This window comes from Fusarium graminearum, chromosome 2 (genome assembly GCF_000240135.3).
Source record: "Fusarium graminearum PH-1 chromosome 2, whole genome shotgun sequence".
NCBI classification, from domain to species: Eukaryota; Fungi; Ascomycota; class Sordariomycetes; order Hypocreales; family Nectriaceae; genus Fusarium; species Fusarium graminearum.
In genome coordinates this window covers 1,207,532-1,229,079 of record NC_026475.1, presented here as the reverse complement: position 1 = coordinate 1,229,079, position 21,548 = coordinate 1,207,532, and the positions used below count along the sequence as shown (strand labels likewise).

The window sequence follows — 21,548 nt, the reverse complement described above, 5'->3', positions numbered from 1 at the left end:
CTAGTTTCTGTGGAATAGCAATCAACAAAGGACTTAATATCAGTCTAGTAGTCTGTCTTAAACTCCCAGACACATCAACAACCCCAGACTTATGATGGCCATCTACGTCGACAGACATGTCAAATTCGAACTCATAATCATGATAAACTTCAGGGCACAGACATGTTTTACTTTTATTTATCTTGCATGTGTGGGCAAAGGAATGTAGCTGTAGATACTATGAGATTCAATCGAGGTAGCTCAAGGCAAGGGCCATGTGTCAAAACGAAATCCATATCACAAACGCTCTCAGTCGTGGTTCACAGAATTATCATTATTGCTGTTGGTTTGCCAGGGAAATGTCTCTCGAGCAGAGGCAACCTCTCGTGGCAGTGTCGATATATTCCTCTCCAGTAGACTCAGGTGCAAAGGGGGGAGGTTTTCCTGTGCTGTTTCTGCTTTTTTTTTTTTTTTTTTTTTCAAAAAGAGGTAAAAGAAACCGAGGCCAGCCACACGTATCATCATCGTCGTCGTCATGATCATCATCAGAGTCACCATCAGCGTCACCGTCAGCGAGTCACTCACGCAGACACTTGCAGGACGAGGTAGTAAGCTTGGGCTCCGGCTCCCCTTCGGTAATCCTGAACTTCAGCGGACAAGACCTTGACCTTGTTCTGCTCGGCAAGGGCCTTCACGTGGCTCTCGTAGCCTCCGGTCTGCCAGATCTCACGGATGACAGTGGCCACGATGTAGCCGCCAGGCTTCACGACACGCACGAATTCACTGAGAGCCTCGGGACCAACGTGAGACTGCGTAAGAGTGCCAACACACGTCACGACATCATAAGAGTCATTCTTTGCGGACAAGGGACGAGACAAGTCTGTCACGTCCAGGTTGCGGTATGCTCCAGTGTTGCGGGCCTCGTCGAGCATTCCAGGACTCAGGTCGACACCGTCAAGCTTCTTTGCGCCAAGACGAGCGAGGAAAATACCGACGAGGCCAGTACCACAGCCAGCGTCGAGAATCTCGACGTCAGGGCTGATGGTGGGAGTTCCTAGGGCTTGGGGAACATGGGCAGCAGCAATGGCAGGGCCGACATAGTCTTGACCCTTGCCAGTGATTTCCTCATTGTAGGTCTTTGCCCACTCGTCGTAGACGGAGCGAGCATGATCAACAGAGGTGAGGGAATAGATCTTGGGGAAGTATTGGGCAGTGCTTTGGGAAGACATGATGTTGAATGAGGAAGGGAGTAGTTGGGACGGTTTGGTGGGAAGTGTGTTATGTGAGGGAGTAGTTGAATAGGATTGATTGATTGATTATATGTGTGTTGAAACCAATGTGTTTTAAAGAGTTGAGTTGAGTTGAAGAGCTATAATCTCAACAAAATTGAGGAGAAAACATACCCCTTTTATAAACAAAGCTCGATCTCCCAAAGAGCCCCGCGTCTCTTCTTGTTTCCCCTCGTCTCTCACCCCCCGCGTCGAAGAGATTCCGAAGTGACGTTTGGGCGTGCGTGTGTATGCGAATCAATTGGTGGATTGAATGAATGAGCATGGATGATTGCGACTCGGCGCAGCCTAAAGCAGTGATCCGAGGTAAGCGTTGAAGAATAGTAGACCAGTGGAGAGGCTGTACTGTTCTGTACTGTGTTCTACAGTTTGGACTAGTATGCATAGGTAGAATGATAATATTGATAATAATAGGTTTTCGTCAGAGAAAATGGGGGTTGTCAAAAAGAAACCGCCATGTTTATGTTGGGTTGTTGTTTATTGTGGTGGTGTTGGAAATGCAAACCAAGGTAACGCAACGCAACGTTGGCGGTTATGATCAGCCGAGAACTCTTGGCCAACTGGGTCAATTGACGGAATTACTGCTGAATCGAGTGGTGGCATGAGTACTCTCCCCCCTGTGCTGCTTTTGTATTCTTGGGTGATATTTTGCCTGTGAGTTGCGTCGAGTTTCATTTAGTACTTGTGGTATTCTTTACACCACCAAGACGACAAACTTGTACAGGATGGCAGCAACTCAATTTGCCCAGACACAAGTCCCTTATCACAAGGAAATAGATACTGACTTTGGGAGAATCCAATGAAGTAAGATTCAGGTCACCCAGTTTAATCCCCATCCTGTCGCGGGCGCATCATGAGTGCGTCTGTTGCGAGAATTATCTCATGCAGTTGCAGGGCTGCATAGGTAGCTATTGCCCTGTCTTATTTTACAGGACAGGGCAGTGCAGCTGCGGCGTCTTATTCCCTGGAAGTGCGTCTCTGAGTTGCCACTGGAGCTCATGGTAGAAGCGAGTTGATTCGAACTATGGTGTCCTTTTGGAGCTGGCGACTGTCTTGATAACTCTTGACTGTTTGATGCGACGCGACACCCACACTCATGACTCTTTAATTGCATCTGTTCTCGTTAACTAGCAAAGCTGCTGCATAAAGGGACCTGCCTACCCTACAACAAACCAAGTCGCCCAAAACAGGCACTCCAGGACCTTTTTCCTGCTGACCGAGTTGTGACTGATGGGTTGTGTTACGAGCTACAACCCTACCAACGCCCGCAGTGGAAATGCATATCACAGATGGAACTAAATGACGCCATTTACGCATGTCGTCTTGGTCCTCCTATCAAATCTTGAGAAGGAATCCAAGTGAATAGGCCGGCAATTGGTCGAGATACAGAAAGTGAGCTGTGTTTCTGATCCATGGATGATACGAAGCAGCACCTTGATGGTGATTCGTCAACTGAAACTAACATGTTCTTGTTTATTCGGACATTAATCAACAGGCATGTGAAAAATAACCGGGACTTGCAGGGTAGTCAAGAGAGTCTTATTCGATGTCATCAAGATGATGAATGTTAGCGTGATACACGACCATGCAGTCTCCGCAAGTAAATACTACAGGCTAATAAGCATACTCACTGTGTTTGTCTTCGTAAAAGGTACCTCTGCATTGATAATGGCTCAAGTTTTGAAATGCGGGGAAATAACAATTATTTTCCTCATCATGTCGCCTCGTAGCTCTTTGCTTCTCCCTTTCTCTGGTCCTGGGACAAGATCTCACAAAGACGAGAAAGGACACATACACATGTTGTTTGTTATCTATGTAGTTCAAGAAGAGGACATCAGCTTTGTTGCATTGCATTATCAATTGGCAGCCTATGGCTGTTACCAGTAATAAGTTGTACTCAACAAGTAACAGAGTCAAGAGAACACCGTACGCAGGCAAGTTCGTAACTTACATCTTGCCTCTCAACAGCATCTACATGAATCTAAATCCTGAACGATATGATTCTCGCACGAGAAAGGGCAAAGTCACAAATCTTATATGGATTCTCAAATATGTTACCATGAGCTTCTTAGATACGCTATGCGGCGCAGGTCTCTCTCATGTAAGCAAGCCGAAGCAGCCGCTTGTCCCTTGTGGATCGGATCATAAGAAACGTTTGCAGGTTTTGTTGGCCATCAATTACAACCGAATGTATGCGTGCGTAAGTTGAGATGTTGTATACAGTACTTTCTGAACGAGGGCCGTGTTCTTGCTGGTGAAGAATGAGCTGCAACACATCATACAGGGGTCATTTAAGCATGTATATCAGGCCTTGAGTACCACATTTTTGTTTTTGATAAAATTAGGTCTCAGTAATGTGTCTTGAATGTAAAGTGACGGTTCAACTGGGTCATCCATCGATACAAGCAGGACTTGGGAGTCTACAGTGAAGCATCGCAACTCTTCAGAATACATCGATAATGATGGATCGCGATATCGAAAAGGCGTTAACAGGCGAAAGCCTTCAGGTTCTAGCATCACAAGCCAATATTCTTACACGTGCAATAAAGAACGACAAAAGTCATGAGAGCTCACTCTGGAGCATCTGACAACCTGTCTCGCTGTTTATCTCAGAATGGTTACAGCTGCAACCACCCTTGCCAGAAGCCTGCGGTGACCATCATGATAAGAATGCACCAGACAATGACCACTTTGAGATGAGCTGGGGGGAAGACACTTCTCCTTAGTGTCTGTGTAAGTTTGTCAAGTTGAGGAAGGGGTTGGTCGTCTTGATTATCTCGTGTGCACGTCCATGTGTGTAAGTCAATTCCTCAGCACACCAGTATCTTGTTACCAGGAAGCGGTCGCCAATATGATGCGACAGAACTGTTGTAAGTTCTACCCACTTAACAACAAAAAATATAGAGGCTGGATTTGGCAACTCACAGGGGATATCCATCCTCGGTCTTTCATCCTTTGTTCCAGGAATTGGTTTTGGACCCATGTTTCCCGAACGTATGAGTGAACTCTTATTGCCGAAGACCTATTTACATTTTCTCACGGCCCGTGTACTTGATCTGGATCGTTTTTCAGGCCGCGGTCCAGAAGATTGAGATCATCATCGTGGGTCGATTTCTCGATGGGCTCTCAGGTAGCGCATCCATTGCTGTATCTGGTGGCACTGTCAGAGATATCTTTAATTCCAACATAATCCAGGTGCCCATACTGATGTTCTCGGTCGTACCCTTTGTCAGTCCTTCGGTTGGGTTGTCGATGGGAGGCTTCATCAAGCACAATGTTGGCTAGAGTGGAACATATTGGAAACTGCTAATATAGGTAGGCATTCTATGAATAGCTATTGTCCTTTTCGTCCCTGAGACATGCTGTAAGTTCTTGACCAGATCAATACAGTGGGTAGTTTGTATCAACTGACCTTGGACTGTTTGAGATTCTATCATGCTAAGATACGAAGCGAGGCAAGCTCGGAAAGAAACATGCGATGATAGATGGAAGGTTCTTACGGAGCAGGCGGAAAATACAGCCATCAACGCGATCGGAAGTTCTCTCCTGCGCCCCTTTCAGTTTCTCACCTTCGAGCCGATTTGTATCAACTTTTGCACATTCCCAGCCGTACGCCGGTATTATTTGCCTACTATTTGGAGCCTTCCTTCTTGTCGCTGGTAACATCTATGGCTTCAGCCTCCACCAAGTCGGCCTTTCCTTTCTGGGCATCCTCGTGGTCAGGGTGGCCGCTTCAAGACTTAGCTCTGTGTGACACTGTATCAGCAGTAATCTTATCCACGAGCTGAGCTTAGAATTAGGCGTTCAGGGCAGCAGCCAGCTCGAGTTCAGATGGCCACCGGCGATCGTGGGGGCTCTCATTGTGCCTGTTGGCGTCTTCATGTTTGGCTGGTCATGCTATTCGTGGGTACATAGGATTATGCCCAGTATTGAATCAGACATTCTTCGATCTGGGCAAGCTAAGCCAACTCATCATTTCATCACTCTATGAAACATAACAATTGGCAGGCCTCAAGGAGGCGTAACTCGGGGAGCACTGGGCTTTGGACAGTCCTACTCAAGTTGTGGAATTGTCTCATCACGGTGACTGAGACAGGAACCAAATCCACGGAATCACACTCGCACAAGAAAAGCCAAACGTGAGTTTTTGGTCTTAGTAACCGCTTGGTCATGCCTTTTGAATCTCGTATCTCCTGAACTTGTGTCTTGACCAACTGCAGCTAACCGCTTGGACCTGATATAGGATCCTTCTTGTGTTTAGCCGAGTCTTTGGGGTTCTTGTAAGTTCAATCGAAGGCCTATTACCTTCTCCGGTTGTACAGAGACTGTGACAGGCTCACCGCACGTTACACTGCTCTTCGCATGAGTTACTCTACTCTAGTGTCTAGAATCATGACAGGACTGTAATGCGATACCATATACTGATCTTGATGGGATATTTGGACGCGCATCCGTAGTACAATGCCGGTGCATTGGCTGCTAATGCCTTTCTATGTTGTGATTTTGCTGATAAGCGACTGGTACCCCATCCTATCCTATCGCTCCTTATTGTTTGTCACTGCAGCTATAAGCTAGCTACCTTTACCTACAAGGCTTGATCTTGTTATAAAACAGACTGCTGACTTTCAGGTTACACTGCTGCATTTCCCCTATTAAGCAGCCAGATCTACAGGAAATTTAACAATCACCGGGCTTATACACTGTTGGTATTTCTAAAACCTATTATGATGCCCTTCCGGTATCGATTCTTTTGTTACCAAAAGCGAATCACGGCCAATAGTTGCCTACTTTGCTACTTCTTAAGAGCACTATTAGTAAAGCGATGAGTGATAGTTTCGTCCTTGTTTCCGTACCACTTGGAAAAGACGCCAGACACCCCTGAACTGAGAGACTACTGCATCAGTGAGATGAATGCACAACAGTAAGATACACTGAAAAAAGAATGCTAGTCATTAAGAGGCGTTGGTAGCAGATACGTGAGTGGGCTGATGGTTGATCGCCGGTTGTACAAAAGAGGCTGGTGTACAGTAGCTCCCATGCGCGAAGCCAGGAAGAGTTGAGCGCTGCTTATTCCCAGATTGCAAAGTGATTCACTGCGATTCAACTCTGTTAATGAATATTGACCAAGATTTGACTAGTCTATGGGGAAGTGAAGCCGATCTTCAGCCAAGATCTGCTTGACCCGCTGGGGCAAATGCGGGGATGCAGTTGGATGTTGATAGACATGCATGACATTACTTGATTCAAGACAATTGATAGCCAACAAACATAAGAAGATGATTTGATAGTAACCAAGTGCTAAGCGATTTCTTTCCTGAACAGGTCAAGTCATACGAGTAGGCCCTAGTAAACTGCCGACAAGGTTATATGCTTGCAAGAATGTCAGCTGTTTCAACTAGGTACGAGTTCGATAATCTTTCAGCTTGACGATAGCCTGCATGGCTTTCAACTCAACATGATCTGCTGAGGTGCGAGATGAACCAACCACGGCTTTGGTGTGAAGAGCATAGTCAGGACGGACAAGGGTGCCTGTCTAAGCCTCCTAAGTCCTACGAAACCAAACTTAGAATCTGCAAGTCCCATGATGTTCGGCTATCGCAGCCTCGACTCTAGGTTTTCGGCCAGCGGCATGGATCATAATATGCAGTCTTATATCATCCAACCAGATGAACGCTCGCCTGCTTCTACCCGCCATAAAAAGCAAAAAGCAAGTAGTAGTCAACTCAGCTGTCCGTGACATGGCTGTCACGCAATACAGGCCGCAGCCGCAGCTGTAGGAAAAAGCAAAGAAAGAAAGAGAGAAAGAGGAGTGGTACCGACTCCAGCTTGTCGAACCAGGTATTGGAGACAATAGTAACCTACTGAATCAGTTTAACTGGTATTGTACTTGCAACTATGTCCGCGCGGTTACTTGTTTTCTACACAAATATTGCGACTCTATGTCTTGGCATGTGTAAGATAGATCCTGGACATGTCATATAATGACCCTCGGTCGCCGAGGCCAGGCGTCGGTTAACGACATTTCCAGGACCCTAGGGTACCTATGGTCCAATAAAGTATCCTTGATATCAAAGATCCATGGTTCCAAATGCCGTAGTACTCACCGTGATGAACAACTGAGATCACAACATGGGAAAGCATCATCAAACAAAGCATTCATCATGCCCACGACAGACCTCGGCGGCCTTCCGCTTTCGCCCCACCCTGACCTCCGGCATCCGGACACGGCATAAGCAAAGCACTCCGGACGGCCGGATATTCTGGGCTGTGCATCTAAAGTGTGTCAGAGTACGGATAGCTTGACTGAGAGATGATCAAGACAAAATTACATGGTTTACAATTTTCAGCTGCTTGCATGGGGTCAATTTCTGTTTCGGGTACCTTGCTTTGATGCTGCACACCGGCCGTCCCACACCGGCCTGTCGGTGACAGTCGCCGGAGCAGGGGTTTTTCTTTTATCTTTTTTCTTCAATTTTTTTCTTTCTAGATGGCTAGTCTCTAGTGGGAAATGGTTACAGCATTAGTGCTTTTTGGTCGTTACCAAGTTCAAGCATGTATTTTCTGCACTTGCTCGAGTAGAGATGCGTACCTATGTAATGTACCAATACAGGTCAAGTTTGAAGTATATCAGCAAGACATAAATTGCTATCATACAACAGGGACCAGCTTGAAGCCTGAGCTATTCGTTGATTCTAATTGCAGTCGCACGAAAACTTACACAAGAATAAATAAATCTTTGTCTGATGAGGTACGGATACCACTCTAATCATATACGAAAAAAAAAAACTTTGATATAAGACGTCTTAGTAGGATCTCCTTGTCATCACAGCCTAAGCAAATCACAAAGGATGGCTGGAAAATTAGTGACAAAATGGATCAATGGAGTTGTCCTAGCGGCTCAGCGGGATCTCTCTTAGTCGGAGCCGGATCGAGACTATTACTACTCAAGTTGAGGAGAATTAGTTGTTTATTTGTCCTTCTTGACCGCCAAATCAAAGAATGAGTCAGGATAGCCAAGTCAATGGCTACCCTGGCTTCGTATTTAAAACTATGACAGAGTCGAGTCGCGAAAAAATCTGATCTCAATTTGCGACGGACTTCAAGTTACAAATAGAAGCCATCGTCGGACCAATGGACAGTCTCAAGTTTCCCCCAGGGCGGGCTACTCTCTCCACCGTATTACAGTAGTAGTGAACCCCGCAATCAATGGAAAGTTTTGGTCATGATTGGGGCTCTATTTTAGCGGATGCGAATGGATTCATTGTAGCTGTCCATAGGCTCGGTTTGCTGAGGCATAAACAAACAACAAAGCATCAGCCATTACTGGTATTGTTAGTCTGGATATTAAACCCACCTGAAACAAACATGATCAAAATCTTTCATGATTATCAGTGTGTTGAACATGTTATTACCATGATATTCATCTGCCACATTGACTGCCGCTGATACCCATGCCTTGTAAGGTTGTATTAATTCCAGCATCTGCAAATTCAGGACTTGAGCAAACAGGCCCTGGGAAACAATTATCCACTCTGTCCATGTAAAGTTACCTAGACAATGCGGTTATTGAATCATCCGCCTGGCCTGTCAAGTGTCATGTTCCCTGTTCAAGATTCTATGTAGCATCAACACCTCGGGACATCACATAGGCACATGCACAATTATGAAGAATAACCTTGGTTATTCTTCAGTGCTATACGGATACTCACTTACAAGCAAGGAAAGAAAAAAAACAATGTATTTGTCTATTTCTATGTATTCACATCCATTCCTCTACTGCAATTCACTTCCTCAATCTGTAATCCACTTTGTTGGTAGTACTGTACCTAGTACATACCTACCTACGCATAGGTACGATACATCAGGTACTTCTGGGGTCTCTAGCACGCGATTGATTTCCATGGAAGGATTCATCAATCTCTACGGGCAACTTGATGTATGGGACTGTATCCGCGGGATTCTTCCATATATTCAATTGCCCTGCCTACTCTATGGCGCCCACTAAATCCCATTTCACCAACCACCAAAAAACCCCACACCCTACAACACTCACTGAAACCAACCACTGTCGTCTGACCTCTGACCTCTGTTGGACGGGCTCTTTTCTCACTGATCTTGAATTGGACCAGTAACTGCTGACGACTTGGTCTGCGAATTGCCTCGTTCGACTTTCCCTCCTGCCTACTGTCTTACTTGGCCAATTCAATCAATTCCTTTACCTATCGACTATCGCGATCCGATTCCTCCGCACCGCGCTTTTTTCCGCTGTCGAGCCTGGTTCGCATGCCTCATCTTTGCACGACGCTACTTCTACTTTCAACTACACAGTCACCACAGCCTGCTTCTGCTTCTGCTTCTGCTTCGACCGCCGCCGACGTTGTGCGAGCTGCTGCTGTTGCTGTTGCTGTTGTGCGCTTTGCTCATTAGATTGACTACCTAGGCAATTCAGCTATACCACTAGGTCCAACCGTTCCTCATGGCCCGCGGGTAGTTGCATCCCATCCGTTCCTCTTCGTCATCGTCCTCCGCAACCGCAACCGCACCCCAGCCATATCGTACCTGTAGCTGTCGCTCGTTCCTCTTCCCGTGTCGCTCCAGTCGCCTCTACCGATGCCTACGACTGTCCTGCGTTAAACGATCATCGACCCTCCTACCGACCATCGAATCACATCTCCGCCACGGGTCACATCCCGCCTTCCTTAGTGACGACACTCGCAGCCTCACGGTTCCCCTGCGACCTGCAGTACTATTGATTGCTTATACGTCGCACGAGAACGCCTCTTTGTGTATCATATCTGGGTGCTTTATTGGCTTTGCTTGAATACGCCCCATCCAGTATACGAGCTCGACCGATCACTTTCGGTATCACTATTACCCAAGGCTTAACACTCCAGACACGGCTGCATACAGCCCTCTGGCCTCGTTTGCGCCCAACGCCATAGTCCTACCAGATCTGTACCGTATAGCTTAGGCTATCCCTAAACGCTCATACACCATCTTCGCTACTCGCATAAGTGAACGGTTAAGAGATCAGGAGAAGGATTCTGTTGCGCGTTACCACGCCACCGTGGGGGTTATTGTCTGTGAATAATACGCACCGCGAATTTCGTTCGACGACGTACCTGTCCCTGCTTGTTTGTGCTACCGAAGCTTGTACAGGTGTGGTTCCGCAAAGGTGCTTGAAAGGGGTACGAGGAGACTGTGAGAAACAAAAAAAGGTTTCTAGGATTCGGAAGCTGCATTCCCGGGCCGCTTCGTGTGCAGCAACCTAAACAAAGTTTCGGGCTCGACTAAGCTGAGAGGAGGATATTCCAGCCGTCGCATTACCTTGTGTCAGTCTCCAGGCCTTGTATATAAAACCTAAGACACCATGCCGCACGAAATGGAGGAGAATAGTGCTGAGGTCTCGGATGTTATGTCTGAGAACGAGGACGAGACGGAAACTTTTATCAAAGACGACGACGAAAAGATGGCAGACCAGAACAATACTGAGGTCAAGAAGAAGTACGACCCAAAGGATCCTTTACGTCCAAGAAGGAAAAAGGCTCGCAGGGCTTGCTTTGCCTGCCAACGGGCCCATCTGACTTGTGGTAAGTCTCCTTGCAGCGGCCATGCCCGCAATTTGTTGGCATGCGCCAGTCATCATGACGCGAACTGTTTTTTTCCCATTGTGAAGTCTGGCCCTTTCATTAGTCCGTCAGTTACCAGTATTTAGCTGGCTGACTGTTTGCGCACTTCTCACAACCCATTTCTGTGAAACGAGTCATGGTTGAGATCGTCGTGCTTGAAGGTCAAGAAGAAGGTTTCAAACTGACATCTTTCCAGGAGATGAGAGACCATGCCAGAGGTGCATCAAGCGAGGTCTCGCTGATGCATGTCAGGACGGTGTTCGAAAGAAGGCCAAATACCTTCACGATGCTCCTCCAGAAGCTCTTCGGCCTGTTCTTGGCCCCAACTACAACCCCAATACCAATCCTACACCTCCACGGCCCAACGCACAACGTCAGGATTCGAATGCGAGCCAGTCAGATAGCTTGTCTGCGAACGGGAGTAACTTCTTTTCTCAAGCGAGCACAACGACTTTGCCGGTCTATTCAACAGGCGCACAAGCTCCTGTCGGCATTGAGGGCCTCCCCTTTAATCCTCAAACTTCCCCAACAGTTTTCCAACCCCCAATCGCCAATCCGCACCCGCCAATGAACAACATATTGCCCGCCGGAAATATGGACTTTAATGCCTTGTTTGATCCCAGTAATCCTGCCCTGTACAACTTTGACCTTGAGGGCCTCAATTTCGGTAGTCAGTATGCAGGTTGGGAATTCGGGATTCTTAACAAGATGGCCCTTGGGGCCGAGACACCACCACGGGAGAACTCAATGTCGCAAACTCCAACAACCGAGGCCAACTATGCGGCTCTATTCGGGAATGCAAATGGGAACGCGAATGGCTTTGATCATCCCATGTTAGGGGCTGACTTCTCGGGTATGGACCAGAATAATCAGTCTCTCTATGCACAGGGAAACCTCCAGCATGGGTTACCCCATGCCTATGCCATTGCGGCTGGACCTACAAGTCTTGCCAGCCCAAGTACAGATGCCACAGCTAGTCCCCATTCAGTCGCGGGCATGGAAGGCTCACCAAACCACAATTTCGCGGGCATCCCTACCGTTCCTGGCGCGCAGAGACACAGGCCGAAGACTGCCAAGGCAGCTCCGAAGTCGTACCTTGGCAAACGTCAGAGAGATTCTGCCGCTATCTACGAAAGCGTCAAGGAGCCCTATCCTTACACCACCGGATTTCACAATATGGTGGCTGTCTTGCGAAACCGTCTGCCTGCCAATAAGCTATTAAGAATTGCCAAGGCCCTTGGAGAGATTCGACCATCATTCATATCGTGTACCAAAGATTTGACCCGACAGGATCTCATTTTCATGGAGAAATGCTTTCAGAGAACATTGGTCGAGTACGATGACTTTCTGCAGCATTGCTGTGCCCCAACAATCGTGTGTCGAAGGTCGGGCGAAGTAGCTGCTGTCAACAAAGAGTTCATCGCGTTGACGGGATGGACAAAGGAGGTGCTCCTTGGGAAAGAGCCCAATCTCAACATCAATACCTATAGCGGTCGCTCGACCAATGGGTCCAATACGCCAGACAACAATACGCAGGGAGATATGCCCACGCCTCGCCCTCAGAAGGCTACACTTGACAACAGCAACGGGCGCCCTCAACCTGTGTTCCTGGGTGAGCTTCTTGATGATGACAGCGTTGTCGAGTTCTACCAAGATTTTGCCGAGCTAGCTTTTGAAGATAGCCGTGGCAAGGTACAAAGAAGCTGCAGGCTCAATAAGTACCGGTCATCTCAGAGCCTGGATATCAAGTCAGAACATGGCGTCCCAAAAGACATCCAACCGGGTATTCTCAGCAGCCGAGTTACGCGCATTGACAGCGAGCACGGTATCTCGAGGATTGAGAGAGATGGCAAAGTTGAGTGCACCTACTGTTGGACCATCAAGCGAGATGTCTTCGACATTCCCATGATGATCATTATGAATGTGAGTTACAACGTTGTTGCTGATACAGGCTATGAGCTAATTTTTATGGCAGTTCTTGCCGCGGTATTTACCGGACCAAGGCCCTCAGCAACTGGCGGTTTAGTCGGTCATGACTAGTTGTGGATTTAAAATACGTTGATTCCCTCTTTCTTGTTTGATGTCTTTTGACAAATGCGAGACCGCTTTCTGGCCCTTGGGGGAGGGGCCGTAGTATGAATAAGACAGCAGGAAGACACTGGAGTACATACTTTTGATATATAAGACTAGCTCTGGTGCTATTTCACCGGTGATTAATCCCGATGTTTCTCAATCGGAAAGATGGGGTTTTGTATGATACCCAAGCAGTGTTTAACAAATACAAAACATCAAATAACCAATACGTTAAATCGAAGCATCTCTTCTATGCTGCTGTTCTATCCCTAACTCCTAGTCACTTTTCTTTACCCTGGTTTATCCCGCTCTGTCTCTAAGCATCACGAACCAGCCACTGGGCATCCAAGTGGCCCCCTACATCCTTGCCACTGATAACGCGGCCCTTCTCAGGAGCCCATGCCTCACGAGCAAGACTGTTCTTTGCAACTTCGCAATCAAAGTTGATGTCCTCAATAAGAGCCTCCAGACTCTTGTAGTCCTTCTCCTCACGGATGAATCCAAGAATGAGCAAGCGCATAGGCACATCGTAAAAGTCGGCAGTGAACTTGTGCAGCACGTGGACCTCGGCACTGCGAACCTCGTTCTTGTAGAAGGGATTGTAACCAATGGACATGACCATGGGGAAGATGTGGAAGGGGGGGTTAGCGGGAGCTTCGGCTGAGAGAAGAGCGTCCTCTGTGCCACTCTGGGGAGCAGCATTGGATGACGCTGATGAGGGAGCGTCGGGGTGCTCAGAGGGGAGTGCGAGAGAGGCGTAGCCAAAGTAGACGCCTGAAGCCATATCTGAGATCCAGGGGGTCATGGCTTCATCAACGGGGAGGTTGGCGGTAGGGATACCAAGCTGGGAGAGGTTAGTAAGATGGAACAAGAAGGTGAGTAGATTAGAAAGTGGTTTCACTTTACCTCTTTAGAACCGCGACCGAAACCAGATATGACCTTGCCTTCCATGTGAAGAGGATAAGGGGCCTCTGGACCGGCGTCCGGGCCGACAACTGAAGGACGAGAGGTCATGATGGGCGATAGAGTCACAGAAGCAGTCTTGCTTAGTGATTGTTGATTTTCTGTCGACTAAGAATAATAAGAATGAGTGTTATGAAACTTTGAGAGTCTGTTGTATGAATGAAGCTAACTAGACCTAAGTCTTGGCTGGTCCGCAATGAGGAAAGGTGAGTCTTTGAGTGAGTGAGTGAGTGAGTAGGAAGCTGATGGCAATTAATTATCAGAGTGTAGTCAGTGCAGGTGGGGGTGGAGTTGAGTTGATGATGAGATCCAATCCGATAAATGGTGGGGCACGGCGGAGAGTCCATACCGAAGTGCGAACCGGAGGAATAGTGGCATATTTGCTTACTTACTTACTTACTATCTTAGTAGATAGGCAAGTACGGATACTCTGAGTGTCACACGGCATATATCTGAGGTTTCAGTAGGTTGTACACAATAGACTCGAAAGGTTTGAGTCGCCAATAGTCTAAGCGATAAACAAAACAGTTGAGATTAGTAAGTAGCATGTAAGACAACGCTAGAAAGTGAGAGATATCTTCAGAAACAGAACTGCATCATTCTCGTCATATCTTGTCCCCCTTCAGTATAGAAGTGATCTCTCAACCGGCACACATCGTCTGTACCAAATCCATGACAGACACTCTTGTAAATTATATGACAGCATCTCTCTTCAATATATCATATAAGACCATGAAAATGCGCCTTGTGAAGTACCAAACGATTGTAGTTCACTCCTGACAAGTCTCTCATTACAACCACTCAAGTTATCTTTCATTTTCGGCAAGAAATAAATAAGACACTCAACGCCGTCACGTTCCTTCCTATGCCTTCTATGTAGTGGTCTCCGCCTTGGTCTCTGTAGCTGTAGTTTGGTTGCCTGGCCACTCGGTCCTGCCTAGTTTGATGATATCGCTTGCATTGAGAATCCAGTACTTGCTCGGTGCCTTGCCCTCCTTCGCCAACTGCGCAGCTCGAATGGCCGCCTTGGCGATGACATCGGCGTCTTGACCAATGGTGTCTCTGAATCCGGAACTGAGACTTCCGAGACCATTAATTGCACTCTGAGCTATGCCTTCCGCAAGACGACTTGTCTCTCTCTGGCCCATGATCATGCCTGGCTTGAGGATCACGGCCTGCTCAAAGTCCATCTCCTTGATTGCATCTTCAACCCCATTCTTCATCTTTCCGTAGGGTGAAGAAGCCCCCAAGAACGAGCGCGTGCCTCCACTTGAAATAAAGACAAACGTCGATACGCCTGCGGCCTTTGAGGCTTTTGCGAGTTCGATGTTCAGGTCGTGGTCAATCTTCCATTGGTTTTGAATTCCTCCTGCGGCAGCACGGGTGGTACCAAGGGCAGAGTAAACGATGGAGAGTTTGGGCTTGAGGCCAGTGAGGGCGTCTGCCCACTTGGTGGTGTCGCTATCGACTATCGCATTGAGCAATGGAGATGTCGCTTTGGGAGCGCGTCGAGTGATGGTGTGGACAGGGTTGTAGATGTCGGATTCAAGAAGGATTGAGAGAATGTTTGAGCCGACGAGGCCGGTAGAGCCAATGATGGCAGCTGAGGAAGACATTGTGTATGTTGGCCCGGACAATAGCAAGGTAGTTTCTAGCAGTGAAGAGTTTGGTCAGGTATCAGAACATAAGAAGCGTTTACGAAGATGAAGAGCGCACTGCGAGTGGAAGATTCCAATTATCAGGGTATCAAGTATCAGGAAAGATACAAGTAACATCCAGGCCCGGGATCTTCGTCTGGTCTTTCTAAAAAGCAAACAAGGTGACGCCATGGCCCAAGCGGCAAGGAACAGCCACACTGTAGGTTCAGTCCAGTACAGTACTAACATCGCATCCTGTGTGATAGAATTACTGTAAATGTCTAGCCAAAGTGATTCTCCAAAACGTTAAGGTTTCCAAAAACTCAATCCTTCAGTAATCGAGATTATAAAGAATAATACCATTGAGAAGTCGTGAGATCAGGTCATGTAAGTGAAGCTGTCATCATAGGGTGTTACAGCATCAAACGGCACCTAATTAATTGTACCTGCACAATCGTGGCTCAGCTACAGGGTACCAGGGATCCAAGCTCTCCACAGTCTCTCTACTGCTACCCCACCTAGGTACCCACATAACAACTCGAGCTTCTACTTCGACTTTGACTTGCGACATCATTTCTCTGCCTGCGTCTTACACCACTCACGCCTACCGTACCACGACAGCATTTCATCGCCTAGTTGTCCTCTCACATACGCCTTGACCGACTTTTACATATCTAAAGAGACGATTCTTTATCAAACGATAACACCTTGAACACCAGCAATTGCTCACAATGGCTACTCAATACGAAGGTATATTCGCTGAACCCCTCCTCGACCCCTCCACCCCGACACTCAGTAGCTAATATTTTTCCTCTCGATAGTCGAACATAATGTTAAATTTGCCGAAGGCCGTCGCTCAGGCCGTCGCGTAGATATGGCCTCTTTCTTCTCCCTCCTCGATCAGATCGCCGAGCCCTCAGGCACCCAGACCCCTCATCACAACCCTCACGCGACACCTACTCCCGTAGACACAGCCGCTCTCTTCCGACTTCTCCAGGAACAACTGCATCAGCTTCAAATGACCGCCCCGACAGACGACAATCGCGATTTTCTCCAATCCCTTATCGTTAACCTCGAGGGCGACATCAACGATCCTCCGACTCGACTGGCAGGCGTTTCGCAAGAATTTCTCGACTCGGTCGATCGTGTGAATCGCAAGACCCTCAAGGAAGACGACGACTGTGCTATCTGCAGGATTCCCTACCTGGAAGATGAATACTGTCTTGTGGTTGAGCTGCCGTGCCCAGGCGGTCACCAATTTGACCTCGAGTGTGTTGGACCTTGGCTGCGAAGCAAGGGAACGTGTCCCATATGTCGTCATGATCTGGTGAAGAAGAAGGAGGTTCCCGTTGTGCAGGATGACGACGAAGAGGAGGACGGCGATATGATGTATGCCTAGAGAACGACGTATTGTTAGCATTGTGCATAGTCTGGCGTTTGGAGTCTGAGCCACAGTGGATTTGGCTTTCATAGGGGATGGTGAATATAGGAGATGATGAACATGGCCCCGTTCAAGCATAAGAGTATTTCCATCGTGGTTTTGGCCTTACTGTTGTGCAAGTGTTTTGTGCTCAGCCCACCGATACCATCGGGTCATGCTTTCTCACACGATGATCAACCTCTTTCCATGCTCAGCATGAATATTCCAAAGACGACTTGGGGACTTGTTCAGAAATCACAGTTTAATTCTACTTCACACTGATGGATAATACAATCGTGACTAGAGTCTGAGATACAGAAATAGCGGCTTGTTGTGGGCTTTTGGACGTTTCTTCATCTGATATAGAGAAATGACAGGATGGGAAACGAGTATGGAACTTGGATACAGTAGTAAAGTCCAACTGATCAACATAATGCAGCCGTATGCGATTTATACGGCATTTCACCCTGGATACAAAAATTTCCTCCAAGATCAGGTTCTAGGACGCTATTCACAAGAGCTTCAAGTGTATGACAAGATGTTGTTTAAGACTTCGGTAAGGTGGGTTGATACCCGGAGATGTGGGGCCGGCCAAGTCGGAGCTGTCTACAAAAATGCCCTGGTGCTCTCAGCATTTGAACATGAGACCAACTCTTAATTCCCCGATGGAACAGACACTTGATAGGTATTGTCTCAACCAACTACCAAGCGCTGTATCAATGTTCACAGCCATCCATTGGTTGATTCTCAGTCACGAGCTGTATATCACAAGCCACGGCATCAAGCAAAGCATATGGCTTTATGTTGACTCAATTACCACAATTTAGAAAGTTCATCATTGATTTTGGGTTATATATGATTCAATTATCATATTAACGCTCTGATCCTGTCAGGAAAACTTATTATGAGAATGCAATGCGCACTTCGCAGCTGTAACAAGCTTCTCATTACATCCCTTCCTCTTACTTGGACTTGGGCAAGTCACCCTTCTTCGGTGCACTTCCACGTCCACTGGATCCTCCCTTTGAGATTTCCTCGCCGGCGCCCTTGGTCTTTGTGGTCTTCTCGTCACCCAAAGGCTTGCTGATCTCCTGGTTCGCACCGCTTGCATGCAAAGCATCCTCCCCCTCAGGACCTTTAGACTTGGTCTTCTTCCTTGTCTTCTCAGCCGCCTCCTCAGGCCGTGTCGTGTTGGGGTCAAAGGCAACATCGGCGTGCTCCGACACCATCTGCTCGTCGGTTCCAGACTTTGAGTTTTCATTCGCTGTAGGATGAAGCGATTCACGGTCCTGGTCGTGCTTGTAGGCCATTTGCCTGCGTGCGGTCGTGTGGAGAGGGCGGATGGTGGTTGCGCTTGTGCGCATGATGGTGCGGAAGAGAGACATGATGGCGGATGAGTATAGGGGATTAGAGTGCTGATTTGCGAGGCAATTGAGGTTATTAGGTATGTTTCTTATGATTAGTATTGGTATCGAGGCAATTGAATTGTGAAATTGACAAGTCTAAAGCTTTCTAAGCTCCTCAAACTGGAGAGATGGTATTTAACCTACGTCATCGAACATCATCTGCGATCATACCTAATCGTCATTGTCTGCAGGACAGACTACCCTAGACTGCCGTGAAGACATCCTATATTTCTCTTGTCACTTTGAGAACAATTATGTGTAACATAGTAGACAAGAGAAATAGAATTTTCCCTTGTCTATGGCTAGCATGTATTCACGGCATACAGCTAACATCGGCAAACTAGTAGTCGACAATCGCTTAGGGGATGAGTCGGGAGAGAAGGCGGCATCACCGAGACATTCGGGATCACGAACGGTTGCAAACTTACTACGGCCACAACAACAAGGCAGAACCAACAGCTATTGGGAAACATTACCGCTGAACCGAAATCGGTATTGGCATTTTCCAGAACAAGTTAGTTTTTGAGATATCCATCTAAGTATGTGATATGAAGCCCCGTGAATTTGGATGCGCAGTTGTTTCCATCTGTTGACTGTCTACTAAGTAGTACAACTGTTCAACTCGAGTACTTGATCTTGGCCATGTACTCTAGAAACTCTATTAGAGTGCGAAACGTACGATTGTGATGAAAATAACCGTATCGTGCATGGATACTAGAAGCCAAACAGTAACAAAAAGAGCATCAAAGCCACGGGAAAGGCGGCTTCGACCATGAGTCGCCCGATTGCCCAACGATCATTTTGCTATGCGTTGTTATATGCAAGATAGGACTAGCATGGATTTCGGCGAAGAGGCTTTGACGGGAAGAATGTATTGAAACGGAGAAGCGATTCCTTATTGATAGAAATGTATCCGTACATGCGAAACTATTGCGTTCCTATTCAATGTTGGTCGGGCAGCGGCATCGTCCGAAAGGCACTAACAACGGGTAGTTCGCGTTCTAGAACATCTCATTTTACTTCTTCTTTGCTTCTCCCGCCTCTTTTCTTTTCCTGTCGAATCCGAAATGCAGACGGGAGATCACTTGTTCGGTGTGACGACAGATTTACATGAGAGCGAATCAATGGCAAATCGAGACTGAAGATATGCAGAAAGGATCATCCTTGTTCAGCTCGGCTTGACGACGCGGCCGTGGATCTGTATCAAAGGTAAGCGAGTATCATCTTCAGCTGACTTTATGCAGCCCAGTGAGTTACAGGACGAGAGTGAACAAGATGATTTACACCGCAAATCTTTTTTTGAAATTGCTCTACCTCCAGGATGCGATACGAATATGCAATCACGACAAAGGAAACGGATGCGGCGTCAAGGACAAAAAGGAGGATCGGCATCTGACACGGGTGGGAAACAGGGGTAAGGGGGGATTAGACGAACGCCTAACCAACGGGAGTTACAGATTCTAGAAGTACATGTATGCACTCGACTGACAGCCTTGCGACAGAGCTGACGTTTAGAGTAACTGGTCAGGTTGGTACCGTGACACCGTTAAAGTAGGCACCAGCATCAACGGATAGATGAACCCTTGGGATCTCTTTGATGTTAGTGAATTGACTGGGTTGGCTGAAGCCTCCAACTGCCCGCATCAAAGAGGCGGGCGCCGTTGCAGTTGGAGCAGGGGCCTTTGGGTGGCACAGACAGCTAAGTACAGGTCAGGTACAGATATCGATTCTGCAGCTAACATTAGTTTTGCTTTTTCCTTTTATTCTTTTCTGCAGCTGCTGCAATAGGTCCAGGCACTTGGTAAGGACCGGTGTAAGTCAAAGTTCCCCATTACAAAGGAAAACATCAACCGAGACCATCCGAACAGATAGCAATATGTCTTGAACCCGCAAAAGGTGTACTCAATAAGGCAAATAAATCCGTGGGAGGCCAAACGGTTGACCTGACTAATAAGTCATAAGGAACGCCACAGACATGAAGAGTCCCTTAACACGACATGTCACCGGCATCTCCGTCGCTTATCTGCATATGAGAGGCGTTTGCGGTAAATCCAAGACAAGGAAATTTGCTTGCCCGCACATGTGCATGCAGCCGCAGACATTCTGTAACATGTGAAGCCAGCGAAGTCTTCCAGAACGATGCGATGCGATGCTGGGGTCATACGGTCTGACCAGTACGAAATTTGGGCAAATACATGTGTGCTGACGCAGGGGCCCGTCAAGTGAGATCCGTGAACGCATCCCAAGGCCCAACAGCCCGGGTGGACGGTTTGGTTGGCTCGTTGGTCGGCAAGTCGTTGTGTGTGACGGAGCGAAAGTTGAAAGACTACATATGCGACGACGACGATGTGAGCCAGCGGCCAGTCCCCGACGAAACATAACATAGGAAGGGGTTTGATCGTCGTGTGTCGGCTTCCTTCCTAATATTATTAGCCGGTGCGAACCTGGGCTATTGATTCCAGTAGTAATTGGTTGCGCCACGATGCATCAAAAGGTTCAACTTGAATGTTACGAGTCGAATCATTGAGCTGCGTGCTAATGATGTTGCTAATCCAAGCAGAAAAGGGATGATTATCCGACAGGTAAATTAACCCAGGGCCATGAGCTGAGACTGATGGGAGTAGCAGCAGCAGTGGAGATCTTTACTTGCCTTAGTAGCTCACATGAGGCCTGGGCTGTCATGGTAGTTGATTGGAATTCTGAGATAAGGCTCCTGAACCTGATAACTTCAGCCATGCACAGATAGACTACGATCTATCGCAAATGCCATATCCGGATTTCTTGATATCGCGACTGACTTGAATGTTTATTGTCGGTAGCATCAGAACATGAAGGGCTGGCTAATTGGTCAAGGAACGAGCAGGAGGAAAGTTGGTTGGTCGTTCGCCAAGAGTGTAGATCTTGCCCAGTGAGCATTTGGTACTACCTACCTCCAGGTTAGTAGGTAGGTACGGATACAATACTCCTTCTTGTTCTCGGTTTACCTCCTTTTTAGGTACCTGGTCGGTCGCTGTGTGTACTGTTCATACTTGCTACCTGTCTTATCGACCTGATGAGTTCACCTCGGCAACAGAGTCAGACGAATTCCGTTCTACTCAACTCTTTCTGACTCTGATTATTGCACGTGTCGAAACGAATCGTAAAGTTGATCA

The 21,548-nt window shown here is 47.4% G+C and overlaps 7 protein-coding genes and 1 pseudogene across 8 annotated transcripts; 3 read left to right on the top strand and 5 right to left on the bottom strand.

Annotated features, from left to right (window-relative positions):
- Window positions 1-144: 144 nt before the first annotated feature.
- FGSG_08624 (uncharacterized protein) lies at window positions 145-1,338 on the bottom strand. Its single transcript, XM_011321818.1, has one exon. It carries the CDS (start codon window positions 1,206-1,208, stop codon window positions 561-563), a length of 648 nt encoding a protein of 215 aa, XP_011320120.1. The 5' UTR covers window positions 1,209-1,338; the 3' UTR covers window positions 145-560.
- Window positions 1,339-2,984: 1,646 nt separating this feature from the next.
- On the top strand, window positions 2,985-3,533 carry FGSG_08625 (uncharacterized protein; the record flags this gene model as incomplete). The annotated part of the gene is made up of 3 exons (XM_011321817.1): window positions 2,985-3,070; window positions 3,180-3,369; window positions 3,492-3,533. The coding sequence occupies 3 exons, from the start codon at window positions 2,985-2,987 to the stop codon at window positions 3,531-3,533; spliced, it is 318 nt and encodes a 105-aa protein (XP_011320119.1).
- Window positions 3,534-4,422: 889 nt separating this feature from the next.
- On the top strand, window positions 4,423-5,938 carry FGSG_13329 (hypothetical protein; annotated as a pseudogene). Its single transcript has 5 exons — window positions 4,423-4,632; window positions 4,696-5,222; window positions 5,512-5,548; window positions 5,708-5,777; window positions 5,907-5,938.
- Window positions 5,939-10,638: 4,700 nt separating this feature from the next.
- On the top strand, window positions 10,639-12,923 carry FGSG_08626 (uncharacterized protein; the record flags this gene model as incomplete). Its single annotated transcript, XM_011321816.1, has 3 exons — window positions 10,639-10,858; window positions 11,094-12,820; window positions 12,873-12,923. 3 exons carry the CDS (start codon window positions 10,639-10,641, stop codon window positions 12,921-12,923), a joined length of 1,998 nt encoding a protein of 665 aa, XP_011320118.1.
- Window positions 12,924-13,286: 363 nt separating this feature from the next.
- FGSG_08627 (riboflavin kinase) lies at window positions 13,287-13,984 on the bottom strand (the record flags this gene model as incomplete). Its single annotated transcript, XM_011321815.1, has 2 exons — window positions 13,287-13,814; window positions 13,877-13,984. The coding sequence occupies 2 exons, from the start codon at window positions 13,982-13,984 to the stop codon at window positions 13,287-13,289; spliced, it is 636 nt and encodes a 211-aa protein (XP_011320117.1).
- Window positions 13,985-14,805: 821 nt separating this feature from the next.
- FGSG_08628 (uncharacterized protein) lies at window positions 14,806-15,549 on the bottom strand (the record flags this gene model as incomplete). Its single annotated transcript, XM_011321814.1, has 1 exon — window positions 14,806-15,549. The coding sequence occupies one exon, from the start codon at window positions 15,547-15,549 to the stop codon at window positions 14,806-14,808; it is 744 nt and encodes a 247-aa protein (XP_011320116.1).
- Window positions 15,550-16,486: 937 nt separating this feature from the next.
- FGSG_13328 (uncharacterized protein) lies at window positions 16,487-16,891 on the bottom strand (the record flags this gene model as incomplete). Its single annotated transcript, XM_011321813.1, has 1 exon — window positions 16,487-16,891. One exon carries the CDS (start codon window positions 16,889-16,891, stop codon window positions 16,487-16,489), a length of 405 nt encoding a protein of 134 aa, XP_011320115.1.
- A 941-nt stretch (window positions 16,892-17,832) lies between these two features.
- Window positions 17,833-18,478, bottom strand: FGSG_08630 (uncharacterized protein). The gene has a single exon (XM_011321812.1). The coding sequence runs from the start codon at window positions 18,373-18,375 to the stop codon at window positions 17,953-17,955; it is 423 nt and encodes a 140-aa protein (XP_011320114.1). The 5' UTR covers window positions 18,376-18,478; the 3' UTR covers window positions 17,833-17,952.
- Window positions 18,479-21,548: the final 3,070 nt, after the last annotated feature.

What these genes read in the sequence shown, in the direction of transcription:
- FGSG_08624 (XM_011321818.1), bottom strand. Translation starts at nt 1,208, where the DNA reads ATGTCTTCCCAAAGCACTGCCCAATACTTCCCCAAGATCTATTCCCTC.
- FGSG_08630 (XM_011321812.1), bottom strand. Translation starts at nt 18,375, where the DNA reads ATGTCTCTCTTCCGCACCATCATGCGCACAAGCGCAACCACCATCCGC.